At 42.2% G+C, this 27,976-nt stretch overlaps 1 protein-coding gene across 1 annotated transcript in view; it reads right to left on the bottom strand.

Moving 5' to 3' along the window:
- Window positions 1–6,602: 6,602 nt before the first annotated feature.
- CFAP299 (cilia and flagella associated protein 299) overlaps window positions 6,603–27,976 on the bottom strand; it is a 221,984-nt gene continuing 200,610 nt past the window's right edge. The window contains exons 5-6 of the mRNA XM_074865121.1: window positions 10,327–10,456; window positions 6,603–7,965 (exon numbers count right to left, since the gene is read on the bottom strand). Of these exons, the coding sequence (XP_074721222.1) occupies window positions 7,870–7,965; window positions 10,327–10,456 (226 nt within the window). The 3' untranslated portion in view covers window positions 6,603–7,869. The remainder of the gene's footprint in view (window positions 7,966–10,326; window positions 10,457–27,976) is intronic.

Genomic DNA, 27,976 nt, shown 5'->3' on the forward strand with positions numbered 1-27,976 from the left:
CCCTTATAGAGGAAAGACAAGGGATTGTGGGGACACAGAAGAAAAGAAGTCTCCTCCAGATCTGTCAGAGTTACACAGTCAAGAAGAGGCATACCAATGTTAAGCATCAGACAGTCCCCCTTCAGTGTCTGGAAAAATCATGGAGCGTGTCCTCTCAGGACACATTTCTGGGCATGTGAGGGAGAAGAAAGTGCCTGGGAACAATCCACATGGATTTCCCAAGGGCAAATCATGGCTGACCCACCTGATTGCTTTTTGTGATAAATTGATTGGACTTGCAAATGAGGGAGACCAGTGGATGACATTTACAACTTTAGCCAGGGTTTTGCCACCATCTCTAACAAAATCACCATATCCAAGTTAGGACATTACCATCTGGATGGCTGAAAAACTATTTAAATGATCAGGCTCAGAGGGTCGACGTTAATAGGAGATATTCCACTTGGAGGCCAGTAGTAAGTGGACAGCTGCAGGAGTCTGACATACCTCTCGGCCACTGACCAATATGAGCCAAAAGCTTGCGTTTGTGCTTTGTATCAATATGCAGTCAAATCCTGAGGTTTTTCTTTAGGTCAAATTCTTGGCAGATGCAAACTACAGGGCTTGACCTATTTCAGTGTTACATGCATAGCTGAGATTCACCATATCACAGTAGTCATGCTTAAAAGATTGGCAGTGTTTTTTTCTGAGACTCTTAAGAAGATACTTACTCACTAAGTAAACTAGTATTATTTCACTGATTTAAGCTGTAATGATTTTCCTCATGTAAGCTCTTGGCCTAGGAAGTGCAAAAATTGTTAATAACAGTTCTTAAATTTTACATCTCAGCTTTTCAGCCATCAGCAGAACTGATCCCAAGTATGTCTGAAGAAAAACTCAGGGGAATGAAACACCTTAACTCTCCCCTGAACGTGGGTCCATCTGATGAAAGCTGATGTGCACCCTGATGGGCTTTTTGAGTCTTCTATTGATAAAGGCAAAACAAGTCATTTAGAAGGCTAAGAACAGTTAAAGAATATGTTGAGCCCTAATGTTGATGCAACAGCAATAAAAATGATTTGTGCAGAAGGAGATCTAGTCTGAACTTGGTGCAGAGACACTCTACATATTTTGCATTTTTAACGGAGATGACCAAATGTGATGTTAATTTCTTATTTTTCTCCCTCCCCCTTTTTTCTGTCTTGGTTTGCCAAACGTAGCAGCTCAATGGCATAATCATCAAAGCAAACGTGGAATAAAAGCTTACCTACCTCTCCTGTGTTTATAAAAACAAGGCAAACATTTCAGTATGATATACTGACAGACCCTACATCTCAAAACACTGTCAACTTCCTAAGTCACTTCTTCGGAATATCCATACAAACTCTTCTGCCTTTCTGCACAGCACACAAATCATTTTGGTATAAATGTACAAATCAGGTTTTAGTCAGTCTGGAGGACAGGTCTCTACACAAAACAGCTGCAGGGGCACAAAAAGCTACAAAACATGCAGACAAAAAGAATAACCATCACCACATGGGACAAATTCTGCATACACACCGGTGTGATTACAGAGTGACTCCATCCTATCCAGTACACTCACTCTAGATTTCCATCTGTAGAGCTGAGATAACGATTTGGACTGTTACAGATAATCTGTATTTTTTTTTTTTTTCCTTCCTGGCTCCCCCCTTCTATGAAGAAACAGGAAAAGTGCAGACATCAAATAACACTGCACTAGAAGTAGGTATCAAACTCCAGCAGGTGCATGCATGTGCACGTGTGTGTCTACAGATCCACTTGCAGGCAGATATTTGAGGAAAAATCAAACTGAAATGATCTGAAATTCTGGCTATGTGTAAGCCCAACTGTCTTTCTCACCTTTAGTAATACAAAAGTTAATTGCCTTACAATTGGGCGGGACTGAATTTTCCAAGCTATCACCCACCTATAGTTACTCTACCATGGTACTACAGAAAGAGAGGGTCACAGTGGATACTTCTCATTTGTTTTCGCCTGCATCAGTGAGGATACGTTATCTACAAACATCACCCTTCCAAGCTACAGCCAGTGCAGCTCCAGTCAGGTCTGTAGATCCTGGTCCCTCCCTGCTGGGTCCTAGCGGCTCCTTGCTAGCACAGCTCCATCCAGATCTACCACAGAGTCTCTGGTTTGTCAGGCAACCTAGCCTTTTTATTCCTTAGCCCCAGGCACACAGTAGGCTTCAATCTTAATTAAGTTTATTTAAATGATGAGCAAGTCCTGTGCCATTGTCAGGGGCAGCCTCACCACCCTCCATCAGCCCCTTTCAAAAGTGCTATTTAAAACCTCCACCAAAAACTTCCAGATTTCCACTTTTTCAGGGCTTGCCATGTAATGCACATACCTGGTAACTTCACAGTTATTTGTTCCCTGCACACAAGCATTCGGAAGTCCCGGGGAAGAGGAAACCACAAATACTCCCTCTGGGGGAAATGAAATAATTACATATTTGCATAACAAAGTGATATTAGCAAAATCTGTTCAGCATGTGAAGGCCAATCCCACACTTGCGCTTATTAGTTGCCTGGCTTTCAGGCTTTCCAGAATTACAAAAGCAATCTCTGCTGCTGCGGCTCCTACATCCAGCTCTCCTCGCTGTCATCTGGTGAATAACCCCCTGCAGCTTCACCTCGGCTGGCTTGCACCAGCCCTCTGCACCATCTGTTTGCCTGTCTCAGATGGGCTTCTGTGTATTCTGCTCTGGCAGGTCTCCTGCCACAAAGTTTTTGGGTCAATGACACCAGCTTTGCTCCCAGCAGCATGTCACCAACCCCACAAAATCACCCCCACTCTTACTAGACCCATAATCTCTGGCTAAAGTGTGTTGTTCTGTGCCTCAAGAAGCCATCACTCCAGGGAAACCTTGTCTCTTCTCACTGGATTCAGTCTTGTGACCCAGTCAGCAGAATCCTCCTCAGTCAGGATCCTCAGCTGTATCATTTCCCTACATTCCTTATAAACACACATTCCCGTGTACAACACCGTGAAGTTCATAACCGGCACAGGAGAACACTAAACAGCACATCAGCCAGCAGTGCTTAGAATTGCACTACACAAACTGCAACGTGCAGAGCCGGCTCTCCCCTTTTATTGGGGAACAAAGTGGCGCTCACTCTCTTTGAATCTCCTTGCTCTTCGTCTTAGAGATGTGTACAGAAAAATAGCCTTCCCACTAAGCAGGGTCATGGTGAGAAACTTGTACCAAACCGCTCCTGTGTACAGCCATTACATATATCCATTATGCTTGCTTTTTTACGCTCCTTAGACTGGGTGTTTGCTCAGGTGGCCAGCATCAGCCTTCCTGCTGGAGGTGCCTTCCCAGCATAATTTCTTCTCTAGGGCCCGGAGATCACATGTTTCTCTCATCACAGAGAACTTCTGCTGTGGGATCTGTAATAACTCTGCTTAGAGTTGAGCTGAAATAAAACATGCCTCAAGCGAACAATAGCCAAGTAACAAGAGTGATGTTTTTTCTTCTTGTAAAGAGCGTGTACTGCACACAGGGCTAATCTGCATGGCTTCAGTACATTCAGCACCTGTGTTTTTGTTTTCTTTGCAGTGGGAACAGTGGCTTGGCCTGCACTGCTTGTCCCTGCCTGCCTTGCAGAGAATCGCCCAAAGGTTTTAGTCATTTTTAATCTGATTTCTTTTCTGTATGTGGGGAGTTGGAGTTAATGGAGGATTTTCCCCTGCAACCTCTTTTGCTGATGGCCAAAACAAGAACCAACTAATGACCAAGTTGTACGCTGCTTGGAGATCTTCTTGTTTGTTACATGAGATAGGGGTCAGCTATTAAGGTGGCGCTGCTGTGCCCCTTTTCCTTCTTTCGGCTTTGAAGATGCAGCTAGATTGACAAGGCTGCTGCTGGAATCATGAACTTAGAGTTCATGAAGTGCTGTTGTACCTTACTGTACAGCTAACAAATTCAAAAGTGGGACTAAATTACTGCCTCTGCTTGGGTTCCTCAGACAGCTGGCCTTCCACAAAACTACTGTTGGTCAGAGAATGCAAAGCTGCTGATGCCTCTCCATAAAATCACACAGAATTCACCAGAATTTCATTTCACATAATATGAAAAGTTTCCAACTATATCAAAGTGTCCTGTTGTGACAGTTAAAGAACAAAGAACTTCATATTTTGGTGTAAAATGACTTTTCTTTTCAAAGCATTGTATTTTGTACTAAATAATAACTCTTCCTGTGATTCTGCTTGTGGCTCAGGATGGAGCTGTTCACCACCAATCTCATGCTACTTTTCAGCTTCACTCTATTAGCCAAAATAACAAGAACAGTTCCAAACATTGTTGCAAGACCAAAGATCCAGACCTCATATAAAAAGAACAAAACTATGATTTTTGGTGGGAAGGTGAAGAAATATAAAAGAATCCAAAATATATACAGGCTAATAAAATCTGTAGACCCTAACTCATGTACTCAGTTTAGACATGGTTGAAAAAAAAACACACAACCCTCCCCCCACCAGTACAAAATCTAGAGTTCTGGGCATCCTTTGCAAGGATGCACCTTCCCATCAATGCCTAAAATCAGTTATCTTACAGCAGCACGGAAACTCTGTACCTGCAGTAAATGTCATGACCAGTGACGACACCAGAGTTTCTTTTCAGAACAGAATGGAGAAATTCCTATTCACCTTACATTTATAGCAGGCAATAATTTCAGGCTGGACAGTTTGCATTTGTTTCTGGTAAAAAGTCACAGAGCATAAGAACATATACAGGAAGCTTTCATGTGGTTATCAGTCCTTGGAAAGCTTCTCTCTTGATTACCATATGTTTTGCATGTCCACTTCACTGTGTGTCTATCCAGGGCTTAACAGTGACAAGATGTTGGGAAAAACCACCATTGACATTTTAGGGAAATGGAGTGTAACAGCACTTAGCTGCTTTTAGGCACTATCCTGTTTGTCTAAGAAAATAAATGTTTTCTTTAAAATGCAAGCCAGATAGAAGTGTTTGGGGTACAGATTTTCACTTACAGCAGAGACTAAAGTTTCTTCCAGTTCAGATTGGCAAAAGACTGTAACATCAAACTCAGGAGCTTTCATTTATGGTAACACTCCGGGATCCTAGGTTTTGAACGTCAGAAGAGACAAAACACCAGGAGATTAGCTCATAGGCAAGGATGGGTGGGAAGGAATCAAATGAGTTTACTGAGCAGCCATTAATTCTGTGAATTACTCAGTGAATAGCATTTCTTCATTACAGTTATTACAGTTCACTTTTTCTCTCAAATGAGGTTTATCACCCAGGTCAGAAATAGTATGAAATTACAATTCCATAGGAGGTCAGCAAGAGCTGCAAAAGATGAGGCTTCCTACATCTTTACGGCCTTTCAGTTACCTGCCTTTAGAGATAGACAGTGCACTGGTGCACTCGCTGACCTGAAAACACGTAAAGCCCACTTAAATCCAAACTTCCTTCCATTTTCCTGCAGATGTAGACATCGGATTCTGCTAGACTTCCTGCTGTTCTTTTGAATCAAGAGCGTTGATTAGTAAGATGAGAACAAAGGGAGCTGAATTTGTGGAAACAACCTCTAAAGTTGAAAATCTACTTCTGTTAAGTTCTATTTCATGTTATTTATTATGATTCTGAGAAAGTGTTCTCCAAACTCCAGGGACCACTTTCCAACTTCGTTTTTTAACATTACTTTAAAATCCAATTAAATTGAGAAAGAAAAATGACAATTCATTTGTCGAGAGGAATGAAAAATATAATTCATACCCTTTCCACCAATTGTCCCTTCTACCAGCCTTCATAATGAGGACTTCTCCCTCTCCAGTGTTCAAGAGAGGCAAAACCTAGTGTCTTCCAAATGGCTCGGGAGTTCTGATTTCTTTCTTGAAAAAAATATATCCCAAATGCTAAGTTGTACTATAAAGGCAATTCTGCTTTAATGGTACAAAAGTATTTGAGTCAGTATCTAGCCATTCCCTTGAGCTGCCTCCAAGACACAGGGGCAGTAAAGCAAAGCTGAGCCAACAACAGAAGCCTAGTTTTCAGGTGAGATCGAAGGAACGATGGAAGTCTTTCTGTCTGGTACTGCTAAATGACAGAAACACCTAGAATTCTGCACCAAGGTCAGGAGAAGCCTGCCCTAACAGTGCGAGGTCTTTGCCCTGGAGACGTACGTTTCCAGCGCAGGGCCCTCTACAAAATCAAGGAGTTATCGCAGTCTTGGGCTCTTTTGTTCTTTCCGTTAATATCCCTGCGAAGAGGCATCATTTGCCTTTGCCTGTTTGTTCTCGGGCCTTTAGCTCGGTATTTCCACTCGCTTTGATGCGCGGGGTTGCCGGGAAGCTGCTCCGGCCGGCATTTGCTCGGCCTGCACTAGGGGGCTCTGCTGGCCCGGCGATGGAGGCACCGGCGGGGGCTCGGCGGGGAGACGAGGCCTGAAACCCCGAGCGGCCTTGCCAGGCCCCGGGGGCTTCCTCCGCGGCCTGCCTGCCCTTCAGGGACCAGGGATCTAACCTCCAAGTCTGCCTATCTGCTGCAAAAATTTTAGGGTGCTATGGGATGAAGTGCTCTATATAAAAGCAAGATGTTGCAGTGAAAGATTTTATTATATTTTGGAAATGGTAGACCTTCATAACATTGAAAATTTTATGGGAAAGAAAAGAAGGCTTGTAAGTCTCTCCCAAATTACTGCAGCTTTGAAGTAACAACTTTCACTTTGTAATTGTTGGAACACTCCCTCTCCTTGCAGTAAAGGGATCTTTAATGCGCCAACTGCTAAGACCGAGGCTCTCAGCCTTTTCCAAAGTGAACATGCTTGTGATGAGGCTGGCAGATAAACCCCACCCTATGGTAAGCCTAGCAGCGCTGCTACCATCTTTTTTCTTGTCCGAGTTGCCTCACTTGTCCTTTTTACAAATTCACAGTACCAAAGCCAGAAAGGATCATTAAAATCATCCAGTCCCCAAAAGAATAAGGTCCAGGGAATTTTACCCAGCCACTTTCTACCTTTGTTTCCTTTGCTTTCACCTCCACATCCTTTTACTTTTCTTTGTAATTATTGCTCTTGTTCCTGCTAGTTCTTTCTTTCTGCTGCTTAGCTTTGTGCCGTTTTCCAGTTCTCCAGCAAGCAGACAGCTACGTTGGTGGTTATACCAGCTGGGTCATGTAAGTACGGGCAACTTCCCCAAGTGCCCCGGGATTGGAATAGAGTTCCTTGGGCCATTGCGTTGCTGCCTGAACTTCTGGCAAGTTGGTACTAGAACAGCAACAAGAGCTGGAATGGATGAAAAGTGGCCTTCAAGGAACCACTAATACCATGAAAATGCTGCAGATTTCTTTACATTTACCAGTCTATTTGGTACAACTTCCCCCTGCTACCCTGTGAATGGCTCGGTCCACACTACATGGTGCTAGCTGCTCAACAGAGGTCCAGGCCTACCTGAAAAAGAGTCTCCCAGGAAGAATTTAAAACATCCTGTTGCTGCGGAACTGTGGGACAGTAGTTTCTTCTCTTAACTCCAAGAAAGAATACAGCACCTCTGACCCAGCTGCCCTACTACCTTAGGAGAAGTGGGAAAAGCTGGGTCCAAACCTTCTGTCTTCCTTTTAGGTGCTTTTGCAATTCATATACCCCATGGACTTCACAAAGGTCAAACAAGGGGCCCAGATACATGGACTCTACAGCCAGTATGGGGTCTCACTTCCACTTTACTTCCCTCAAGGAGTGAGGCACAAACGCTAAACCAGTATAAAAATCCCCCCTTTCCTACTCCTGAACACAAGGTAAAGGTCTTCCAACTGTTCATTGTTCTTCCAGATGACTTTAAAAGAGCTAAACAAATCATTGGGAGAAGAGTCACACAGATGGACCTTTATGTCCCTCTTCTGATGATATGGTCATAGATAACAACATGGAGATAGAGATCTGTTTCAACAGGCGTCCGTGTTGTGCCGTCTCCTGGGTAGGCCTGAAACACAGAATATTACAGATACCCAGTCAGGAGAGAGAAAAGACATGGTTTTTAATGTCACAAATTCTCTTCTTCTTCCCTTGGAACATAAAGTTTGATAAATGCAACTAGCTCTGAGGGTGGGGATTTCTCAGTGAAGACTAATGGCCTGGCACAGGGCAGTTTGTTTCTCCTGCAATGCTTTTAGTAGATGCAAAGACAGTGATAGAGTTCTTTTAGCTAAATATAACTAGGAACAAGTGGACCATAGACTGGTCAAAGAGGAGGCCTGCTTGCAAAGATCAGGCAGCTGGTACTAAGTCTGTTCAAGCTGAACCCCATGAGAGAGAACTTGTGCTGATTTCAGTTTGGTCCATAGCAAGCACTTCTCAAAAGCTAGTTCCCCATCAGTCAGCATTACAGAAAAGCCAAAGCCAGATGGATCTCACAGTGACTCACAAGCTGGTGCCCTGAAACCTGTGTGGGGACACAATGTACACGTACAAATGCCTCTTAGTGTGGCTCTTGGCATGCAAGGATCTTTCACATAGACACTAAAGAGCTGGTTATTTGTTACAGATGTTCTGCAGCTGCAGGAAGTTGGATTGGTGGCCCACTTTCAATGCAACCAAACACATTTTTAGGTATGCATTTTTGAATTTCTAACAAACCAATACACTTATTTTGAAATGCATATAATTTGATATTTTGTACTGTTACTATTCATATGTGACCATCTTTCATGGGAAGCACATCAAAGAAACCATCATCCTAGATCAGTTCTGTAGAAACCCAAACAAATTATTGCCCAGCTTAGTTCATGTTGGTTTTGAGAGTAACCAAAGCCTGGGTGTGTTTGTCACATCCAATCTATAGTCCAAGGACTTCAGCTGTAAAGTTTAAAAAAGTGCAGCTGGCACCAGAGGAACATGGTTTCTTACAGGGGGAAGCTGTCTATAATATTATTACCAATTCAGCTCCCAATATGAAAGATAAAATACCCGTGGCAATTTAATCAGCTTTTAACTATGTCGAAAATGGCATGTCCGGGTATGACTTGAGTATCTGCATTGTTCAGATTCAACTGCTATGTAAATAAATGGTAAAGACCAATCAACGTCAACAATAATAGGATCAGATCCATTTTTATGAAAGCAAAGCATATGTTTGTGCTGTCAGTCATATCTAAGAGACACAGAGTCCACAATGTTCCTCCAGTTTATAGCACTAGTGAGGCACAAGTATTTTCCTTTCTTTTATTAATTTGTAAATCTTTCTGAACCATTTACTGTGTGCTGGAGAAACACAGCTCTCCACAGAAGATGCATCTAGTGTCAAATTTCTCTTTTATGAGGGACAGGGTTTAAAATACAGGTTTGACCCTTATGCCAGTGACAATCTGCTACAAGAACTGAATGACCTTAATGGGGCTGCTTTCCTTAGGATTTCTTAAATCTTTTGTATTAATGAGGAAGAATAAGGATTGTACGCGGTTGGGAAAGGAATTCTGCCAGTTTCAGTTCACCACGGTGAAAGTGCTGGGGTAGAAGATGGCCCATGCTTCGAATGCAGGAACCAATTCTGCTTTCTGGATTTGCTGGTGTTTAGCAGACCCTGCCAGGATTTGGGATATTATGGTTCCTACAAGTTGCAGCTTTTGTTTCAAAGTAGCCTAATATTTACTTATTTTTATCCACCTGCAGGCATGTTTCATAATAGAGATTTGATTTTTCAGAGGAGATGAATACAGGGACCACCAGCTCCAGGATGTGTCACCAACATTTTAGCAATTTTTCCTTTTAGCTAGAGGAACATGTGTCATTCTCTGAGCAAAACACAGCATCTTTCCACACCAGATGTACCTGCTTATACACTCCCATGCTTCAGTTCTCACATCTTCCAGTCAGTCCTGCTTTCCTCCTCACCCTGTTCCCTGTCCCATACTTCCCCTTCCTTAGCACTTCTTGGCATTTCCATTAATAGGACATAGTGACAGCATGCAGCCTATCCTGGCAGTAATGGCAACAATTTCTCATCTGGTTGGAAGGAAAAAGGGCAGAGAAAGGGACAGGGTATAAGAGAAACCCTGCTCCTGAAAGATTTCAGTTTTATCGGTCAGTTCAACTTCTCATTTTTGTCATCACAAGGGAAAGGCCTAGACGCGCTCAATCATAAACAAGGTAGGCTAAGTTTATCCTGATGGGGACCACAGCAGCTATGTTAACATGGGGAACAGCATGTCTGAGTAAGCCTGAAATATTAGGTGTGTATTGATAAAAGACACTATTTGCAATCAGACTCAACAGTTTAGCAGTCAAGCTCCATTGCATAAAGGCAAATTAGAATATTGGGGAAAAAAAAAAAAAAAAAGACATTTACCTTGGGATCCACATTTATTAGTTTCCTATCACTTTTGTTCTTGAAGAGTAGTCCACAGGCATTTTCTGCAATCACTTGGTAATTTGGGCTGGAATTTGAAGTGCTGACATTTCTATCCCAGTTGTAAAAGCTGTGAAAATGTGAAACAGAAATGCTGTTCTTTTAATGGATGTCATTCTTCCAGCTTAAAGGGCAGATTCTGACCTCCTTATTCATGCTGAGTAGTTCCTGATTCCACAGCAGCCCCTCTGAAAGCCAGACAGATTCACTGAGGAGCAGAAGTCTACTAAATATTAGAAAACCTGTCCAAATGTGGTCCTACATATCTGATCTCTAGCAAACCAAAACTGAGGCCCCTAGCTGTCTCCTCATTCATTCTGTACTAGTGTTACTAAAAGACTCAGAGCCCGGGTTATAACCAGCAGGAAGTGGTAGTGCTTGAGAACTACTACTGTGACGGAAACAGCTCTGGAGACCACCTGAAAGTGCTTCCCGGACCACCACAGATCTGCAAACCAGATGTGGGAGCCAACATTTCCCCTTAGGATCTCACTGGAACTCTCTTGCTGCCTTACTGTTTTCCTTTTTCTTGTTTTTAATAGAATTCTGGTAGTAAGGACATTTTGGAAGCCTCCTCGTGGGCCAGATACAGCAGGAGGGGCTGAACTCCAGCTCCCAGAGGAAAATCCCAGCTCCCTGGAGAGCTGTAGGTGTCAGCCTGGGATTAATTCTGGAACAAGCCCTTCGATCAGGCTGACTGTGCTTGCTAGTTTTCAAAATGTCCGGCGCTAAACAAAAGTCAGAAAGAATAAGCCTGCTATGTCAAATACCGAGTGGACACAGGAGGGTTTCAGCAGTTTATCAGCCTTTCTCTTAGGTCAGAGGTGCTGGAATTCTCAGAGCCTTCTCACACTTTTGTTTCTTGACTTCTCAAACCTTTTATCACCTGACCTCAGCCTTTGTGGGCTTTGTACTTGCCACATAGCCAACTAATAGGCTGTCATTTGCATGCTCATTGTTGGTATGTGCTTAGAAAACTTTTCAGGTCAGACGTACCTACAAATTGCACAATGTGATGGTACTGTTAGGCCTACCTCACTCATTTGATCAAGTAGCACACTGCATTTCTGTTGCTGATTGAGGGTATCTTTTGCAAAAGACAGAGGAGATGGGAGGAAGTCAAGAGGAAATCGTTCTGCTTGTAAGGAGGATTCAAGATATGTAGAAAATACTTTTTAATTTTCCTGCCTTCAGCAAGGATACTTCATTCCAACTAGATACATGGTTCTGTTTTTTTAAGCACCTTGATTTCTTCCTGACTTTGAAAGAGTGCAAAACAGTAGGCCTCACTGTTAGGTATGCTAAACCTTTTCGCATCCTTAACACCTCTGGTAGGAATGCAGCAACATATGATGACTTGGACATAAATTTACAACGCCCTTACTGAAGTCAGTAGGTGATTTGCCACTGAAGTCGATAGCCTTGAATTACAGTCAGGTGATGTAAAATGGTGTGCTCAGCACAAAGTTATGTCCTTAAGCAAGCGAGTTAGCACAAGTAGAAGCTACCCTCTGGAACTCTGTGCAGCCTAACGCTTAGATGCCTGCAGAAAATGAGTGAAAGGTGGGTGGACACTATCATTCAGCTTAGTAGTAATAATTGCTTTGCTTTGATATGCTAATTGGTCACATTGATTTGTCATCTATGGAATTGTTTAATGCTCTTGAGTACTCGCTTTCAGTGGTAGACAGAAGATTTTTTCATTCACTCCTTACATCTAAGAATAAGACTATGCACTAACTTATATACAAATTGAATACACAGATTCTTTTAACTTTCTACTCAGTTACCTTATTTCATCCCTACAGCTTTTCCCTGTCCCCCAGGACACAACTTGGTTAACAAGTCCAGTTCCACAGAGATTGTTTCTGCTGGAAAACCACTACCAGATTAGGAAGGAATTGCTCTACATTATCGAGGGGTGGGGGAAATGCCTCTCTGCAAAGACTTCCCCACATTCATTAAAAATAAATTAGACATCTGAAGGTGGAAATAGTCCATTAGCTGTCAGATAATAGCTTCCTGCATTTTGACAAGCCTGCAACCCCACTCCTACCGTACTTCCCCGGATCAGAGCTCAGATAGCCTTCCTGCTGGGAAATCAATGTCTAGTGCAAACAGTTTTGTTATGGACTCTCACTTTCCATGACCAATTAGCTTCCATCATGTGCTTAGATGTGAGACATAAACCCCAAGTCCACCAGCAAAACAAAGTAAATCTCTCTGTACCCTGTTACTGAGGGCTAAGAGAAGTGGGCAGTGCCCCATGCAACTCTCTCTCTGCCTTTCCCACATATAAGCCCTGAGCTTCTGAACATTCCCATGTCCTCTAAAACAAACACCAGCAGACAGCGAGATGGTGGCTGCTTTGAGGGAGCCTAGATGTCTGGCCACAGAAGGAAATTTCCCCTGCATACCTTTATTCATGTTCTTCACTGAAAACTGATGACATCAAGAGATTCAAGTAAGTCTCACATCCACCTTCAGCAAGTAGGATGAGAAAGGCTGCTTCAGCTAGAGAACAGTGTTACTGGGAGCACAAAGTAATACATGCTAGCAGGAAATAGTCCTAATACTGCCTAAATAGGCAGGAGGTAAGAACATTTTGACCAGAGGAGCAAGGGGTTGAAGAAGGCTTCTCTGGAGCAGCCTCTCCCCTGCCAGTTACTGTTAAGGTGAAACTTGCTCACTGTAATCAATGCATTCTACCACGAGGCTGCTGTAAGAAGGTGGGGCTGGAAATCAGGACCTAGGGAATCCCATCTCATATGTGTTTCTTTCTCTAGAATAAATAATAAACTAAATTTCAGCAGTAAGTGCTATTTAGGAGTTACTATAATCCCAATGTAATCAAACTAATTTTTGTTAGCAGAATTCCATGTGCCTTCAAATACTTAAATTATCCTGAGATGAAAACATGCAGTCAGATGAACATGATCAAATGCCAGAAAGAAAAAAAAAAAATCAATGTACATTTTTTCTATTATTATTTTGTTTGATTACCCTGTGTTTTGGAACAAATGTAACATTTTTTAGCACAGCACTTAAGTATGTGGAGTATGAAAGACTTATCAGTGCCCATAGTCCAGCTGCAAGAAGAATGCATCTTGTGGCTGGGTTTTTTTAAAATTTTGGGGGGCTTTTTGTTTTGTTTTTTTAAACAATGACTTGTTGGTGCAGTGGTATATAACAAGTAGCACACTGTGTTTGGGAATACAGACTAAAATATGTGAGGCGGGTTTTTTCATTCATCAGCTAACTCTGGTCTGAGCAGATTTTCATTCTGCAGGCAGACAGATGCCCTCCCAGAATACAAGGAGTCTGAATACAGGTTTTTGTATCCTTAAAAGTTATCCTTTGGGTACCAAGATGGCAGCACATCAAACCACATGGTGCTTATAGAATGTCTTTCATCCAAAAATCTCTGGGTCCTTTTGTAAACATGCATTAAACCACTTGACATTCTTGTGAGATGTAAGGCAGGCTTTATTACAGCTCATCAGTGGCTGGGGGAGCCAGGGCACAAAAAACGGGGGGAGATTTTTCATAGGATATGGCAGAGCAGCGAAGAGTCCTAATTGCCAGCTCCAGCCAAGAGATGGGGGGCTTTGGTTGGAGTCCTGTGGCTGCTCACACTCAGGAAACTGGACAACAGTTATCCTAGAGGCAAATCCTTGGCAAGGTTACAGACTGGATTTTGATGCTTCAGTGTGTGATTGTCCCCTTTTTTTCCCTTACTCTGCAGTGGGAAATGAGCTGTGATGAAAGAACTTCTTACACAGCTTATTCAAGGGGTTAAAATGCCACAATGCATCAGGCCTGGACAGACTGGAGAGCGCTTCAGACACTGAACAAATTGAGGGTTGCCAATCACCATCCAACCAAAAGAAAAGAAGGTGTGCATCTGCAGGGTAAGAGCTTTGTTGTCCCAACTTACTATTTACTATTTAAATCAGCAAAATCAGGGAGAGAGAACATAGTGTAAAGGTGTTTATGTCTGTGTTGGCCCCACCTTTGATCCCATGGGGTTAGATTATACTACCCTATTCTTTCTTCGCCTCAGGATAAGGATTGGTTCCTTGATTCAGTTTTCTACTTTTCTCTTCCCACCCACACATACACAAAGATAAAACCATTCCCTATAGCAGACTGGGACTTCAGTCAAAAACTAATTATAAACAATGATGGCTCAACAGCTTTTTTCAGTTTGTGGTTCTATGAATTTGCGATGCAAACTATCTGGCTTCAGACCCCCTCCTGGTAATTTGCAGACCAGCTTGCTTTAGTTGGGCAGCAGCAGAAGGGTGCAGACTAGGGAGGCAGGGGCATGAAGGACAACAAAGGAGACTAGAACCAGGAATAAAAAGCAGCAGCTCCTTTATCCTGGCGTTCTCCTTCTTTCTACCCTCCGGTAGGAGTGCACCGGTAAATCATTCTAATGGGGGGAAACTGGCATTCTGCATGTGCTTGCCAAATATGACAGAGTAGCAACATACTTGGATGGGATTTGGCCTCTCAGTCCTTCCACAGCTTTCTGGTGCAAACAAGGTCAATGCCTTGGTGGGACATGACACGATGTAATACAGCACATACGCCTGACTCCACGCCAACCGCTGTTTCATAATAAGATGCATGTCACAGACCTCTGGTTAAACAAGAACAAGCTACTTTTCCACCTAAGAAATTTAAAGATGCTGAGTTTTGCTTTTCTTTTTCATCTTGAAGCAGCTTTGACCGAAATAATTGTATTTATCAAATGATTGCCAGGGTAGGGTGAAGTATGTTACAGTACTTCGGAAAACCGAGGCAGTTTGATATGTCCACAGCTACTGTGCACAGTAGCTATTTTGGTGATTTTTTTCCTGCTTACCTGTGCTATATTGTCACTACTGAATTAAAACCCTGTGGCATTTAGCTAAACTCACATGGCTGATTATCTTGCAAACTGGTTGTAAATCAGGAGTTACTCCAATGAATTCTCGTGTAAAATTGGTAGAAATGAGCATCTGACCCACAGGAACAATTCATGCCTTAGTTTCCTAGAGGGAGTGAAAGAGCACAGCACTGCCTGCTGCCTATGCCGTTACAAAGCAGGAGTCACCACAGCAGATAGTGAGTGTCTGACACGTCCTCTTTATACTACTGGCGCTGGGAGTAATGGGGATCTCTGCCTTTAATCTGTGGCCAAGCTTCCCTGCTCAGAACTGGCATGGTGAGAGGATGTTTAGCACTACAGCCAGAAATAATCTTTAAGACTGTTTTGGCCTTGCCTTTGACATTTAGCTAGTGTGTAGTTCACTGCATCTCATTACTGAACTTGGGAAACAGCCCCATGAGCACCGGGGTCAGCAATGCCATTTCATCACTGCAAGGCAGTTTTATGGATGAACACTGCACCAGCTAGCACTGGATGCCTCTCAACCTGGCAGAGATGCAGCTTCTCCCTCTTGCTCGAACCTGGACAGCTCCTGCAGCAAGTGCTCTGCAGCCACCACCCTCTCTCTGCAGTTCCTGAGCACAGACTTTACTTTGCATCTCTCCCAAGCAATAGTAGAAACCCTGAAATTCGGCTCAACAGAGAACAGCAGCAAAGCTGCCACTGGTTGCAGGAGGGCTGATGCTCGCGCAGTACGTTTAACAAGCACAGGACAAGAACTGACACATCACTTCTAGTCATTGGGACTACAAGCACTCCATAGCAGTGAAGCTTATGAATAGCAAGAGTTTGAAAATACCTCCCAGACCTGTTGACTCCCCACTTCTTGTATTGCTTTAAAAACAAGTAATTTTTTCCTTCTCCCTTAACTTTACTTTTTTTTTTTTTTTAAACATAGGTGACACTAGGCATGAAGAGCTCCGAAAGGAGCACATCCATGCTGATGCCTGTTTGCTTGTAATTCCATAGCAAAAGGGTGATGAACTCAACACTCCATGGGAGGGCAGAGATTCTGGCCCAACACCACAAAACCAGTGCTGTGAGGCTGTGCAGACAGCCAAACCCTCTACACAGGAGACCCTGCCACAAAGAACGATGAATCCTATGCACACTGAATGCAGGGAAGTGTCCAGTGCGGCACGGAGATTGGCTTTAGGCTTGCTTTCATTTAAAATATTCAGTGGTGTGCTGGATCAACTCTGAGATCAAAGGGCTTGCAGAGCTTCTCTTGGCACTGTAACCCTTTGATCTTATCCTCTCCTCCTGATAACCACCCAAGCCACATGGCTGCTCCACCTCCTGCCTGGGATCTGCCTCTAAGATTGCCCATTTTTCCTTTCATTAAGGAGGAAAAAAGTGTGATATGCAAAAGTGATGAGCACCTGCAGCTTCCATTGACCTGATGTGAAACTGTATGCCTGCTCAGCAAGCCTCTAAGTCAGCTCTCACGCGTTTGCAGGCATACCACGAAGAGCAATGCACTGAAAGGAGGTGAAGATAAATGCAAGGTGGCTAATGGAAGCGGTACACTAGCAACAAGCTTCACTGAACTATAAACCCACATAGCCTGGGAAATGTACATTTAGACAGGACAAGAGCATAACACAAGTCTCAGTCCTATGATGTAGGCTAGCAGTGCCTCAAGGATGCTGTATGTCTGAAGCTTTCCTACTGTACGCGGCTCTTATCAAAGCATTAACTAAATGGTGCATTTCGAGTTTATCGTGGCTTGGCATATTTCTCAGTCAGAACAGCAGCAACACAAAGAGGACTTGGAAAGCAATTCTTTTACACAAGAGAGTTGGAATTCCCACAGCCAAAAGATGCTATCATCCTGTGATTCTGTTTTTCAGCCTTTTTCTTGACAGAATAAGAAGAACCTCTAATCTTAATACAAAATAGTCATTTTTATATTTATATTTATATTGAAATATAGTAATTTTATATTTATATTTTATATTGAAAATATTTTATATTGAAAAACACGTGTTCTCAGCTACTGCCAATGCACACCTCTCCTGCCTGTTCCCATTAACAGTTGCTGTTCATCTTCTTGATCTGTCTACCAGATTCTAAAACGGTTAGATTTTTCTCTGTTTCCCACACACATACAGCTGTTGAACAATTTGTTGCACAGAGCTTACTCATATGATAAGTTTTCTTCTGGTCATGAATTATCTATGAATCAAAGATTTCAAATATGCATAACACAACAAGCACATGATACAGCCATTCTATCTACATACACACTCCCACATGGGTATTTCTACATGCAGCAATGGGATCCAGATGATCATCCTATGCATCTCTCTGCTGTCTCACCAACTGCCAACTCTTCTGTTTCATCATCCTGTTATGGCACAAGCCATTGCACTTCCATCAAAGCCCAAGGACTTCAATTGAGCAGGCTGCATATTTCAGTCCTCATAATCTAGGTGTGCACCTCAAGTTTGCTGCCTCAGAAGGATGTCATTAAAATCACCAAACCCTTAACTGCTACATTAAATTTTCCTTTTTATTTCCAAAGTTTAGGATTCTTCTTCCCAAACTCTCTGCACCTCAGGGCAGAACAGTTCTCTATGGGACCCTAACAAGTGCAAATAAATGTTTCAAAAATCAGCAGGGAAAGAAAGGACACCATTGCTTCCAGGACAGGAAGGTACAGATTTTAACAACGTGTCCTCACTGATAGGACATCGCATAGCATTGACTGAATGTACCTTTGAGTGCAAAACGTTTCCTTTCCTTTACTGAGTTTGGACTGAGAACTACAAATGGGAAATTAAACAAGAGAATTGCTACCTGTTTTTTTAAAAATACTTAAAAGAACCCACAAAATCCTTCTGCAAAATACCATCATGGAGAGATCATGTTACTGCCTGTCTGGGATGACCCATGTAATTCAGATGGTTTCAGAATTCGGAAACTGTGCAGTTTCCTCAAACTCTGGCAGAATTTTCTATAACTGTTGCTGCATGTATTTATACTCTATCTCCAGACACTGGACTGCTGCCATACACTGGAGTCTACAGTACTGATTTGACCCTGCTGTATACTGCTATGTGTTTCTGTGCAAATAGATATGCAACAAAATGAGTCTTTTATCAGACAGAAAACACGAGGAAAAAGTGAAACCATTAGCTGTGCCACTCCATCTCTTAAACTCACTCCCTCTTCTGAGAGTTGTGTATCATGGAAGTCCAGGCACTGGACACCAGAGGATTGCAACTGGTGTCACATGAACTGACTGACATCCTTTTCTTAACCGCTGACAAGGGGGCTTTTAGGCACTCCGTATCGCCGTGTGTAACACCCCATCTCTACCCAGCAGCCTGTGGGCTGTGCCCAGGACACGCTGTGGGCTGCAGTGCCAGCAGGAAGGTACAGGTGGCTGCAAGGCTGGGCAGCAGAATTGTCACAACCGAACCCCCTCTGCCACCCGAGCTGAGCTCAGGCTACCCTTTCTGCAATTCACCCTGGCTCTCCACTGTTGGCAGAGCAGGCCATAGCCTAAGAGTTCCAACTTGCAGGTCCATCTGCATTTGCTTTCAGTGGGTGTTAGCAGACACCCTCAGCATTGGAGCGCTTAGAAATGTTTCTTGTAGCCAAGGTGTTTTTTGTGTAATATGCTCAGTATTCTCAGCATTGTTTCAACTTCGGCTGGGTACACCTTTTGCATTTCAGGATGAAGGCTAAGATTAATAAGAAAAATAGAAGAAATAAAAGCAATAAAAGGAAAATAAATTAAAGTCCTCAGGGTTATAGGCCCGATCCCAAGAAATTATGAAACTACTGTCAGGCTCCAGAAGTTGTGCAGTAATCACTCAGAATGTATTATCTTATTAGTTCTCTCCATCTTTAAAGAATAAAACCACCCAACACATTAGGATTTATGGCCAACGAAAAGAAAGTTTTATCTTGAAGCTACAACAAAGAAGATAAAAGAGAGGCATGTAATTGTTGAAGGAACAACAGGATGAATAGCTTATACATATTGTGCAATTAATAATCACTGAAGGCCTGTTGGAAGTTGCATATAGCTGATAGATCAACGTACAAAACCAGAGCCCCTGTTCTTTTGTATACTGGCACATGGTGATTGCAATAGCAGTCACCTGAGTAATTTCTTTTTTTTCCCTAATGTGCCTTTTCAAAGTGTCTTCAGATGGGAGCCAAAAAAACCCACCCTATAAAAATAGAAATCTCAGTCATAAAAGTTTCCCTCCTAGCCAGGCCTTGGGTATTAAAACCAAACCAAACAAAGTAAGCATCATTTACAAGACCATGTATGCAGTGGTCACTCTGTCCCTGTTCCACACCAAGTGGTGGCCAGCTAAGGTCCTGAACAACGGTCTGTGGAGAACCGGGGACCTCAAGTTCATTCACTACAGATTTACTGAAACTAGTTCCTCACCACGGCAGACAAAGGAGTATATCATGATCAACAGAGAGACGGGAGAAGAGATCACTGAATCTTCCTCAGAAGAAAATGAAGTCTTAGGGAAAGATTTATTATCTGATTATCTGAGAGGAATTTCTAGCAAAGGCCAACCTAGAAATGAAGAAAGGCATCACAGTAGAGCATTTGTCTGTGTGTCACATAGGTTCACTTACTGGTTTTACTCTTCCATTAACAAAAAGCCAGAGTATCATGAACAACTGCAGCCCTGCGCTATCGTTCAACTAATTGCTTCAGGTGCCAAAGATGCAGGTAAGTGCCAAGACAGATTTCCAAAGCCTGATGGTTTCTTGTAGTAGGCGGGGTGCATTGCTGGGAGCTTCCACAGGTTTTTCAACATCCCCCTGGGCACCTGCCTACACCTTTAACATTTTTAAAAACATGACCTTCAGATGTGTGCTGAAGTTGCACTGAAAACAATGCTTAGGTGCTTTGCTGGATAAGAGTCATAGTAAGACATGATGAGCAGGAAGACCTGGAGGAACTAAATGGCAACTAGACAATTAGGTGAACTAGTAAAGGAAATGTCAAAGTATTGTTGCATATTGATTTGGATATGCATATTTATGGAGCTGGGCCAGCTTCTCCAACGTCTTTCCTTCTGAAGGAAGTGGGGTTAACATCCATGAATAAATCAGCCTCTTGATCAAAGTTTGATTAAGCATCTGAGATGAAATGATGGATTTTTCTGAAGGCATGTATTCAAAGCATGCTTAATGTATGCATGTGTATCTCTGTCTTTCTTCCTGTGGTTTCTTTCAAAGGGTCCTCTTCCTTTCCAACTGTAATCTCCTTAGGCAAAGAGTTGAGTCCAGAAAGAATTCATCTATAAAACCATCTGCTAAAACTTCTAATTATCAGCTGAACTGATGAAAAATAATACTTTTATGAAAAATGAACACTTCTTTTTCCTAGTATTTTACTTCAGTTGTGTGAGGTAAAGCAAGGGGAGACAGCCAACCTTCAAGGCTTGGAAAGGAGTCTTTTCTTCTTCCCAGACCTCAAACCTCACTAATGCAACCTTTGAAATCCTGATGGCTTGGGCACTGAGGGAACACCCAGAGCAACCAGGTTGCTGAATGATTAATGCTGCAATTTCCAAGCAACCTGGGGACATTTAGATTCATCTTTCCCACCAGAAGTGAAAAATGGCACATGGAAAATCTCAGCCCCTGAGAAGAGCTCAGTTCTCCTCGCACCTTAGTCTAGAAGACTGTGAAATTGCTGGGCGCTACCTCAGACACCGTGGAGGTGGGGCACTGGCCCCACATTGCTGTTTTCTGCAAGCTATTGCATAACAAGTCTCATATCCTCCAAACTTTGCCAACTATACAAACATTTAGAAGACAAATCTTAAATATTTAGGCACATTTTCAAAATATTGCTGTACAACTCCCTTCTTCCCCCCCCCGCTCCCCCCCCCCCCCCTTCTGCAACACGCTCAGAATTTTATCTATATGACAGTGACCTCAAGCTTGTAAATACACTGCAATAGGAGAGATGAGAATCAGGAGTTTCCATTCTGAGCAACTTAATTCCCCTTCAAGTGTCAAAAATGCCAGGTTTTCAGGAAAGTACTATCCTGTCTTAAGGAAAAAGGTCTTTAGCAGAGTCACTCCTAAGCTTATTAGATTCAAAGGGCCCTTGTAAAACACATCCTCAGAAAACCTCTAGATTACAAACTGGCTTCAGGACATAAAAACTGCTGCAAACTGGGCTGTGCAGTTTCCAGCTTGCCAATACTAGTTAAGAAAAAGATGTGTTTTGCTAGGATTTGGTGGGACCAGAGCACCCAGGAGACTGCTAAGTCTGGGGAGAATTACTAACAACTATTAGTGTAAAAACAAAGTCTTAAAAAGTAACTCAGTTACTTCAAAAATAGTAGGTTTAACTTCATAACCACATCTTGCAAACACCAGCTTTGGCATGATCCATTAGTTTCTTACGGTTGAATGTTTGGTCCAGGAAAAGGCAGTGACTATTGTCTTTGTTGCTAAAAAACTTATCACTACACACATTTCAACTACTGGTTTGATGCACAGTGACATATAGCTTGAATGGCTCAAATCAGCAGAACTATTGAAAATAGATTGATTTTTAATGTTTTCAAATGACAAACATACTATCGATCTGGGAGGCTGACATAGCTAATTTAAATGTACGTTTAGCAACAGAGCAAAGAGATGACAGGGCATCAGGCATGCAACTTTTCCATTTCAATGCAAACAAGCTGGCGGAGCTGTGATATTAATGAAGCACAATGTTATACAGAGTATTCACATCCCTTACCTTCTCTACAATACATTCACAGCTTGTAATTTGACTGCAAAGCTTACACACATGAGACACACACATTACAACTAGATAGTCAAACTCTAGTTGCACATTAAAATGAGAAACAGTCTATAACCAGAACCTCTTTGAAATCTGGGGGGATAAAAAGGATGGAGGCCCCAGTTCCTCAAACTACATGAAACACACTGAATACAACAGGACCTACGCAGTGCACTGAAAGCTCTGCACATGCTTGGGTCAGAAAAAACATGCCAGGAAGAGGCTGCATGAACACAAAGAGGTTGTACGTGTTAACAGCAGACAGTAGGAAATGTAGGAAAAAGAGACTGAAGTTGAAGGAGAACTTCATGTGGTTGAAGGGGCGCTGCGTATGTCAGGACACAGGGCAAGTGGTTTGAAAGCATTTGCTGGGTGTTGCAGGCGAAGACACAGATCATGGATCTGATGTGACGGAGACAGTATGCTGATAAAGTGTCGTGAAGCGAGTGAGTTGGCCATGGTAACTGTTACATAACCTGCAAACCACCTGAGGTTATTTGAATCACAGGAAGCAAATGAAGAAAGTACGTGTCCTTATGCAGAATGGCAGAATCTGTTCAAAGCAGCATAAACTGATATGTAGGACTACTGGGGCTATAGTTACTACAACTGTTCCAAAAAAGACTGTTTAGATAATGTGACAGTGTGAACGCTACACCTTTCTGTAAGGTTTGAAGAATCAGACATCCGGAAGGTGTACACTTAAATGGCAGTTTCAATGACTGCATAATCTGTAGCCCTATGAAGAACAAACCTATTGAACAAACCAAATCAGCAATAGTTTTTAAGAAAATCACTCTCCCTGTTTGTCTTCAATATGCAGATGTAAAGAGGATATTACTGCATACTAAAGATAAAGAACAACTGCAACAGCCTCCTCAGCAAGCTACAACTTAGAGCCAATTTTTTGCTTTTTACAGGGAAAGATTTAAATTGATCAACCTTTTCTGCTTACTACTTGCAGACCGCAACAGGGGTGTGCCTTACTCTTTCTGCATGTATCCCTACCAAAATGTATGAATATGTAGTGTCAAGGGTATCATGACACTGAAAATGCGAACCTACTTAAAACATCCCATCCAAAAAAAGGAACAGTGGCACTATGGCTGAGATAACCCAGTCCTGCAGTTTAAATTGGACTTTGTGATGTTGCTGACTATCAGAATTTTACACTGCCTAATTTCACTAACTTTCTGATGGAGTATCAGTTTGGAAGCTTGAAAATTCCCATCTTTTCCATGAGATATTCACCGTAGGACATGAGAAGATTATCACAAAAATTAGATTTTGTGATCTGCTTCAAAACCTGCCAAGTCTGATACCACCAGTGTGGCTACTATTGAAGCTGTAAATTTAGTCCCACTGGAATCAAGGGGGAGATCTCCCAAGGCTGCTGCGCTCTTCATTAAGGTCTGACATGGTTTCAAAAGATGATGAAAAGTTCTTTTCCTATAGTCTTTCACATACTGCTGGGATGTCTACAGCTACTTGAAACAGAAAAGTTTAATAGTGTTTGTTAAAAAATAAATTGGCAATCATTGGCATAGATGGTAACGAATGCTCAGGAAAATAGCCAAAGCAGTTAAACTGGTGGGTATGGAAAATAAAACCCAAGAATTTCATTAACGCTATGATGATGGCAAACTGGGTCTGAGGCATCTGGCTGAGACACTGCTCAGTGTCAAACATCAGTGCTGTTAGGAAAATGTATTTGACAGAATTTAGATGCAAGTGCAATGATCAAAAGCCAGAGATGGAAAAAAATACACAAATAATAATTCCAGTTCTTCACTAACATATAGATGACTTTCAGGGTCAAAAGATCATTTTTAGCATTAGTTCCAAATGAAAGCATTTTAAGTGAGGAGTTACCAGGGCAATGATTTGAACTTGTCCAAATCACAGCAAGAAAAAAAAAAACAAAACCAGAATAATTATTAGGGAAAACATTAGCACAGTAATAAGGAGAAGTAAATGTCCTGTAAAGCCTGAAGTGTAGATGAAGGCTTCCTGGAAACTGGTTCAGTGCCCTCATCAGTTTCATAGTAGGAAAAAAAACTGTTTTGTCCCACATTTATCGCTTGTACATGTTTTAAGAAATATTCTAAAGAACAAAGCGGATTTTGCAGTATTCAGAGAATGGGAGTGGATCCCACCTCCTGTGCATCCTCCAAGACCAAGATTCTCTGGTGTCTGAAAAAGACTGATTCTAAGAGAAAGAAAAGAAACAAACAAATAGCCTTGATCTCAGTCACGTCCAGGACAAAGCTCCAGTGAGAGCAGCCTCACATGCCTTTTACGTATCTGCAACTACACATGAATAAAACCTGCTCCAGAGAGATGATTGCAAAAACTCCCTTTTAGGCCAAAGCTGCTGCTTCTTTTTGAAAGAATGATATTCAGAGTCATCATTTGCAAATCCTGGAAAGTTATCTCTCATTTAGGAGCAATGTAAGAACAACCCTCATTTAAGTATGTGTTTCATAGTATAAAAACAGAGACAGCAAAGTCTTTTACATACCTTGCAAAAGAACATATACATAAAGTTCCTTGACAGCTACGGTAAGGTTATTCTGATTTTAACAGGTAGGTAACAACAGTCCTAAGCCTGCAAGAAAACGCGACAATTGTCATCTAACATACAAAGGGATCAGGTGACAGGGGGAAAAGCAAAAATGTGACGGTGATGGGGAACATCCGTTTACCGGGCAGCATGGACAGCAACGTCACAAACTGCGATGGACAAAAGATACACACCAGAACTTAGCAAAACAACTACAAAAAAAGTTTTCAAGAAAGATCTTTCTCTGAAGACAGTGTATGTGGGGCGTACATGAGAAAAAATGATTAATTGCTTCTCAAAACACTGGAACAGCACAATGGTTTAACAGAGGGAAAATCTGACTTACAGCAGATTAATAACTTTTTAGCAATTTTACATTAAAAATCATACATAAGTTGTTACCCTCCCTAATGTTTTGAGCTGGATTCTCAAATATTATGATTTATAACTGATGTAATCATTGTTGGTTTTCCACATCTGCTTAATGTAGTTGAATGGCTTAGAGTACTGAAAATATGATGTATGTGTCATATGTAGAACAGAATACTGCCATGTCCAACAGTAAGAAAAGGGATATTCTTAAACAAAAATTGAGAAAATTTACCAGTTCTTGTGCATCCAACCAGAGCTATACGGTACCACAACTCCTGCCTGCTAGACATTTAACATCTGTCATCTGTCTTCTTCAGGACAGAATTTCACAAGTACAGAACACAACATAATTCATGTTATACTTCAGTGTTTTATGTAAAGTTATAATCTTACAAGAAACCCATACATCAAAAGGTATTTGCAGGCATGTATCAGCATTTCAGTGGAAACAGCAAACATAGTGGAAAATTATCGCAGAATTAAAGAAAGCAGCCTATCAACACCCATCTATTAAACACATGCAAATATGCTCTGGGAAGACTGCAGACACCCTGGCAAATCATGGCCCGTAACAGCTACAAGCTTTTACTGTGCCCCTGCTGCCGGCACGCTTGGAAGCCAAGGGCTGTCACTGTTCCTCTGCCCCACAGGCAAGGAAAGGGGCTTCCCCAGCAAACAGCCTCCAGCAAAATGACTTTTCCATCCTTCCCTGTCCATGCATGCAGGTTCATCCGATGCAATGCCAGCAAGACAAATATCACCCTCTCACATGGAGACTGTGTCTCTTCCTCTCAGGTCTGAAGCCACACAGGAATTTATAGATCAGAACTAGCACTCCCATTCGTTATCCCTGCTTTGGTGTCCAGTGTAGCACTATTCAAATAAATAACAGGGCTTCCATTATCAAAACATTTTTTATTTCCTTGTTTATTTTAGTAAATGTGAAAGGTCTGATTAATCAGTTGTGGGGTTTTTAGTAAAAGTGGCAAATGTTGTGAAAATTCTGACTTCTGTATCAGTTTTGGGCTGAAAAGTTCAGGATTATATGCTGTAACATTATATATGTGGGATTATATGATGTTAGAAATAATTTGAATGTTCCATTTCAAAAAAAAAAAAAAAGCATCTCTCTTTACCTCACTAATTCTAGTAAGTGCTTTAAAATGGTACCATTAGCTCCAAAGAGCATTAAGAACAGAAGAATTACCTTTCCTTCCCCACCTTAAATGCTAGCCCATGCCTCTCCCACCCCTCCTCCTGCTGTTCCTCAGGAAATATTTTCAGTGTGGTTACAACATGTGTGATCTGCCTGTGCATAGGCGGCCATAAATCCATATTACCAAATGTTTATCTGAGCTTTTGAACATCTTGGAGAGCGTGGTATCAGTATCCCACAAACCTCAGGGTATACCAGTGCAGGAGAGGGAGCTAGCCAGATACCATGTTGTTACAAAGAACATTTTGATCTGGGAATGTAATGAGAAGCAGGATTGCAGGAAGGTTTCCTCGGTGGCAGCTCCAGCGCGTAGGTGCAGGTGCACTGCCCAGACAGAGTGCTGAAACAACGCATTTCTGGCATAGCGAGGACTCCAGCTTGGCTCAACACGCGCAGCTTTCACATCCAAACCTTGTTACTAGATCAGCCTGGAATGTCATTCTAAATCCATAGTCTCCAGGCATTAATCAAGAAAGGGGGCCGGCAGGAGGGGGGATAGCCTATTTAAAACTCATAGCAGAGTTAAAACATACCCTCCAAAAGTGCCCTATCAGTGAAAGGAATTAAGTCACTTTCCTAGCTTGTGGTCATTTTCAGAGACATAATAAAAATAACCTGTGGGACCCATACAGTACCTGCAGTTAAGTTGTCATCACATGCAGATGTATGGTATCTTTACTATTGCAGTGCATTACATTATTTCCTTAAATTGGTCTCATACTTCAGCCCCTGGAAAAGCACCAGAAGAATTTACTGGGGCTGCGAGACTCGGATTGCACGGAACAAGCCCCACTGGGCTCACTTGGAAAAGCATGGGAACTCCCTGCCACTCAACCACTAAGCCTGGGATAAAAGGGAAAATGAAAAGCTCCAAGAGTCACGCTGAGCAGTCACCACAACCCAAGCTACAAGCTCTGCAAGCAGGGAGGGCTGCTCCTACACTGCCAAAATGACACCGTGGCACCTCTGGGCGAGAGCTGTGTCACTGCCACTGTCACAGCACAGCCCGGCATCAGAGAGCATGCAATGGGGCTTTGACCACGAGACATTCTTGTTTCCATGAAAAACACAGACACAAAGAACTGTTATGAGGCTTCCCAGAGGAATGTCCAATTTGTGAGCTCTCCATAAGCATCTGTGAGCAAGAGGGGAAAAGGAGGCAGGGGGAATTAAGGAAATTCAGAGACCAAGAAAACAGAAAAGATTTAAAACAAAACTAAGGACAGGGAAAACAAAGTCATACTTATTTCATGGAGGAAGAGAAGGGAGGTGTATGTTGGATGACAGAAAAAAAAGATGTCAAAAAGGACACGACACACTTTCTAACATTTACAGTATTTTACATCTGAGACACATTACTCCTACTTGGCATACCCCCTGTTGGCATTAAGCAAGCTGCCCTGTCTTGAAGTAGATGAGGCTGAAACACAACCCTCAGGGCTTTCTCCTGCAGGCTTACTGACTCACGAACCAGACCTCCATCTGCTCTCCATAAGCATGGGTGCCTTCAGGATATTTTGAAAATAAAATAACTATTGTGTATCATATAAAGATTTTCACAAACATAAATATGAACTCTCTAGTGCAAACAAAAAAAGATTGTCTCACAGCCCGCCTTTTTTAAGTAATCAAGAGAAGTACAGAGAAATATATTCTTTATCCACACAGATCTCTGCTAGAGGACAGGACTTTGTTTTTTTTTACCTTCCT

The sequence above is a fragment of the Strix uralensis genome, chromosome 4 (assembly GCF_047716275.1).
Source record: "Strix uralensis isolate ZFMK-TIS-50842 chromosome 4, bStrUra1, whole genome shotgun sequence".
Classification (NCBI taxonomy): Eukaryota; Metazoa; Chordata; class Aves; order Strigiformes; family Strigidae; genus Strix; species Strix uralensis.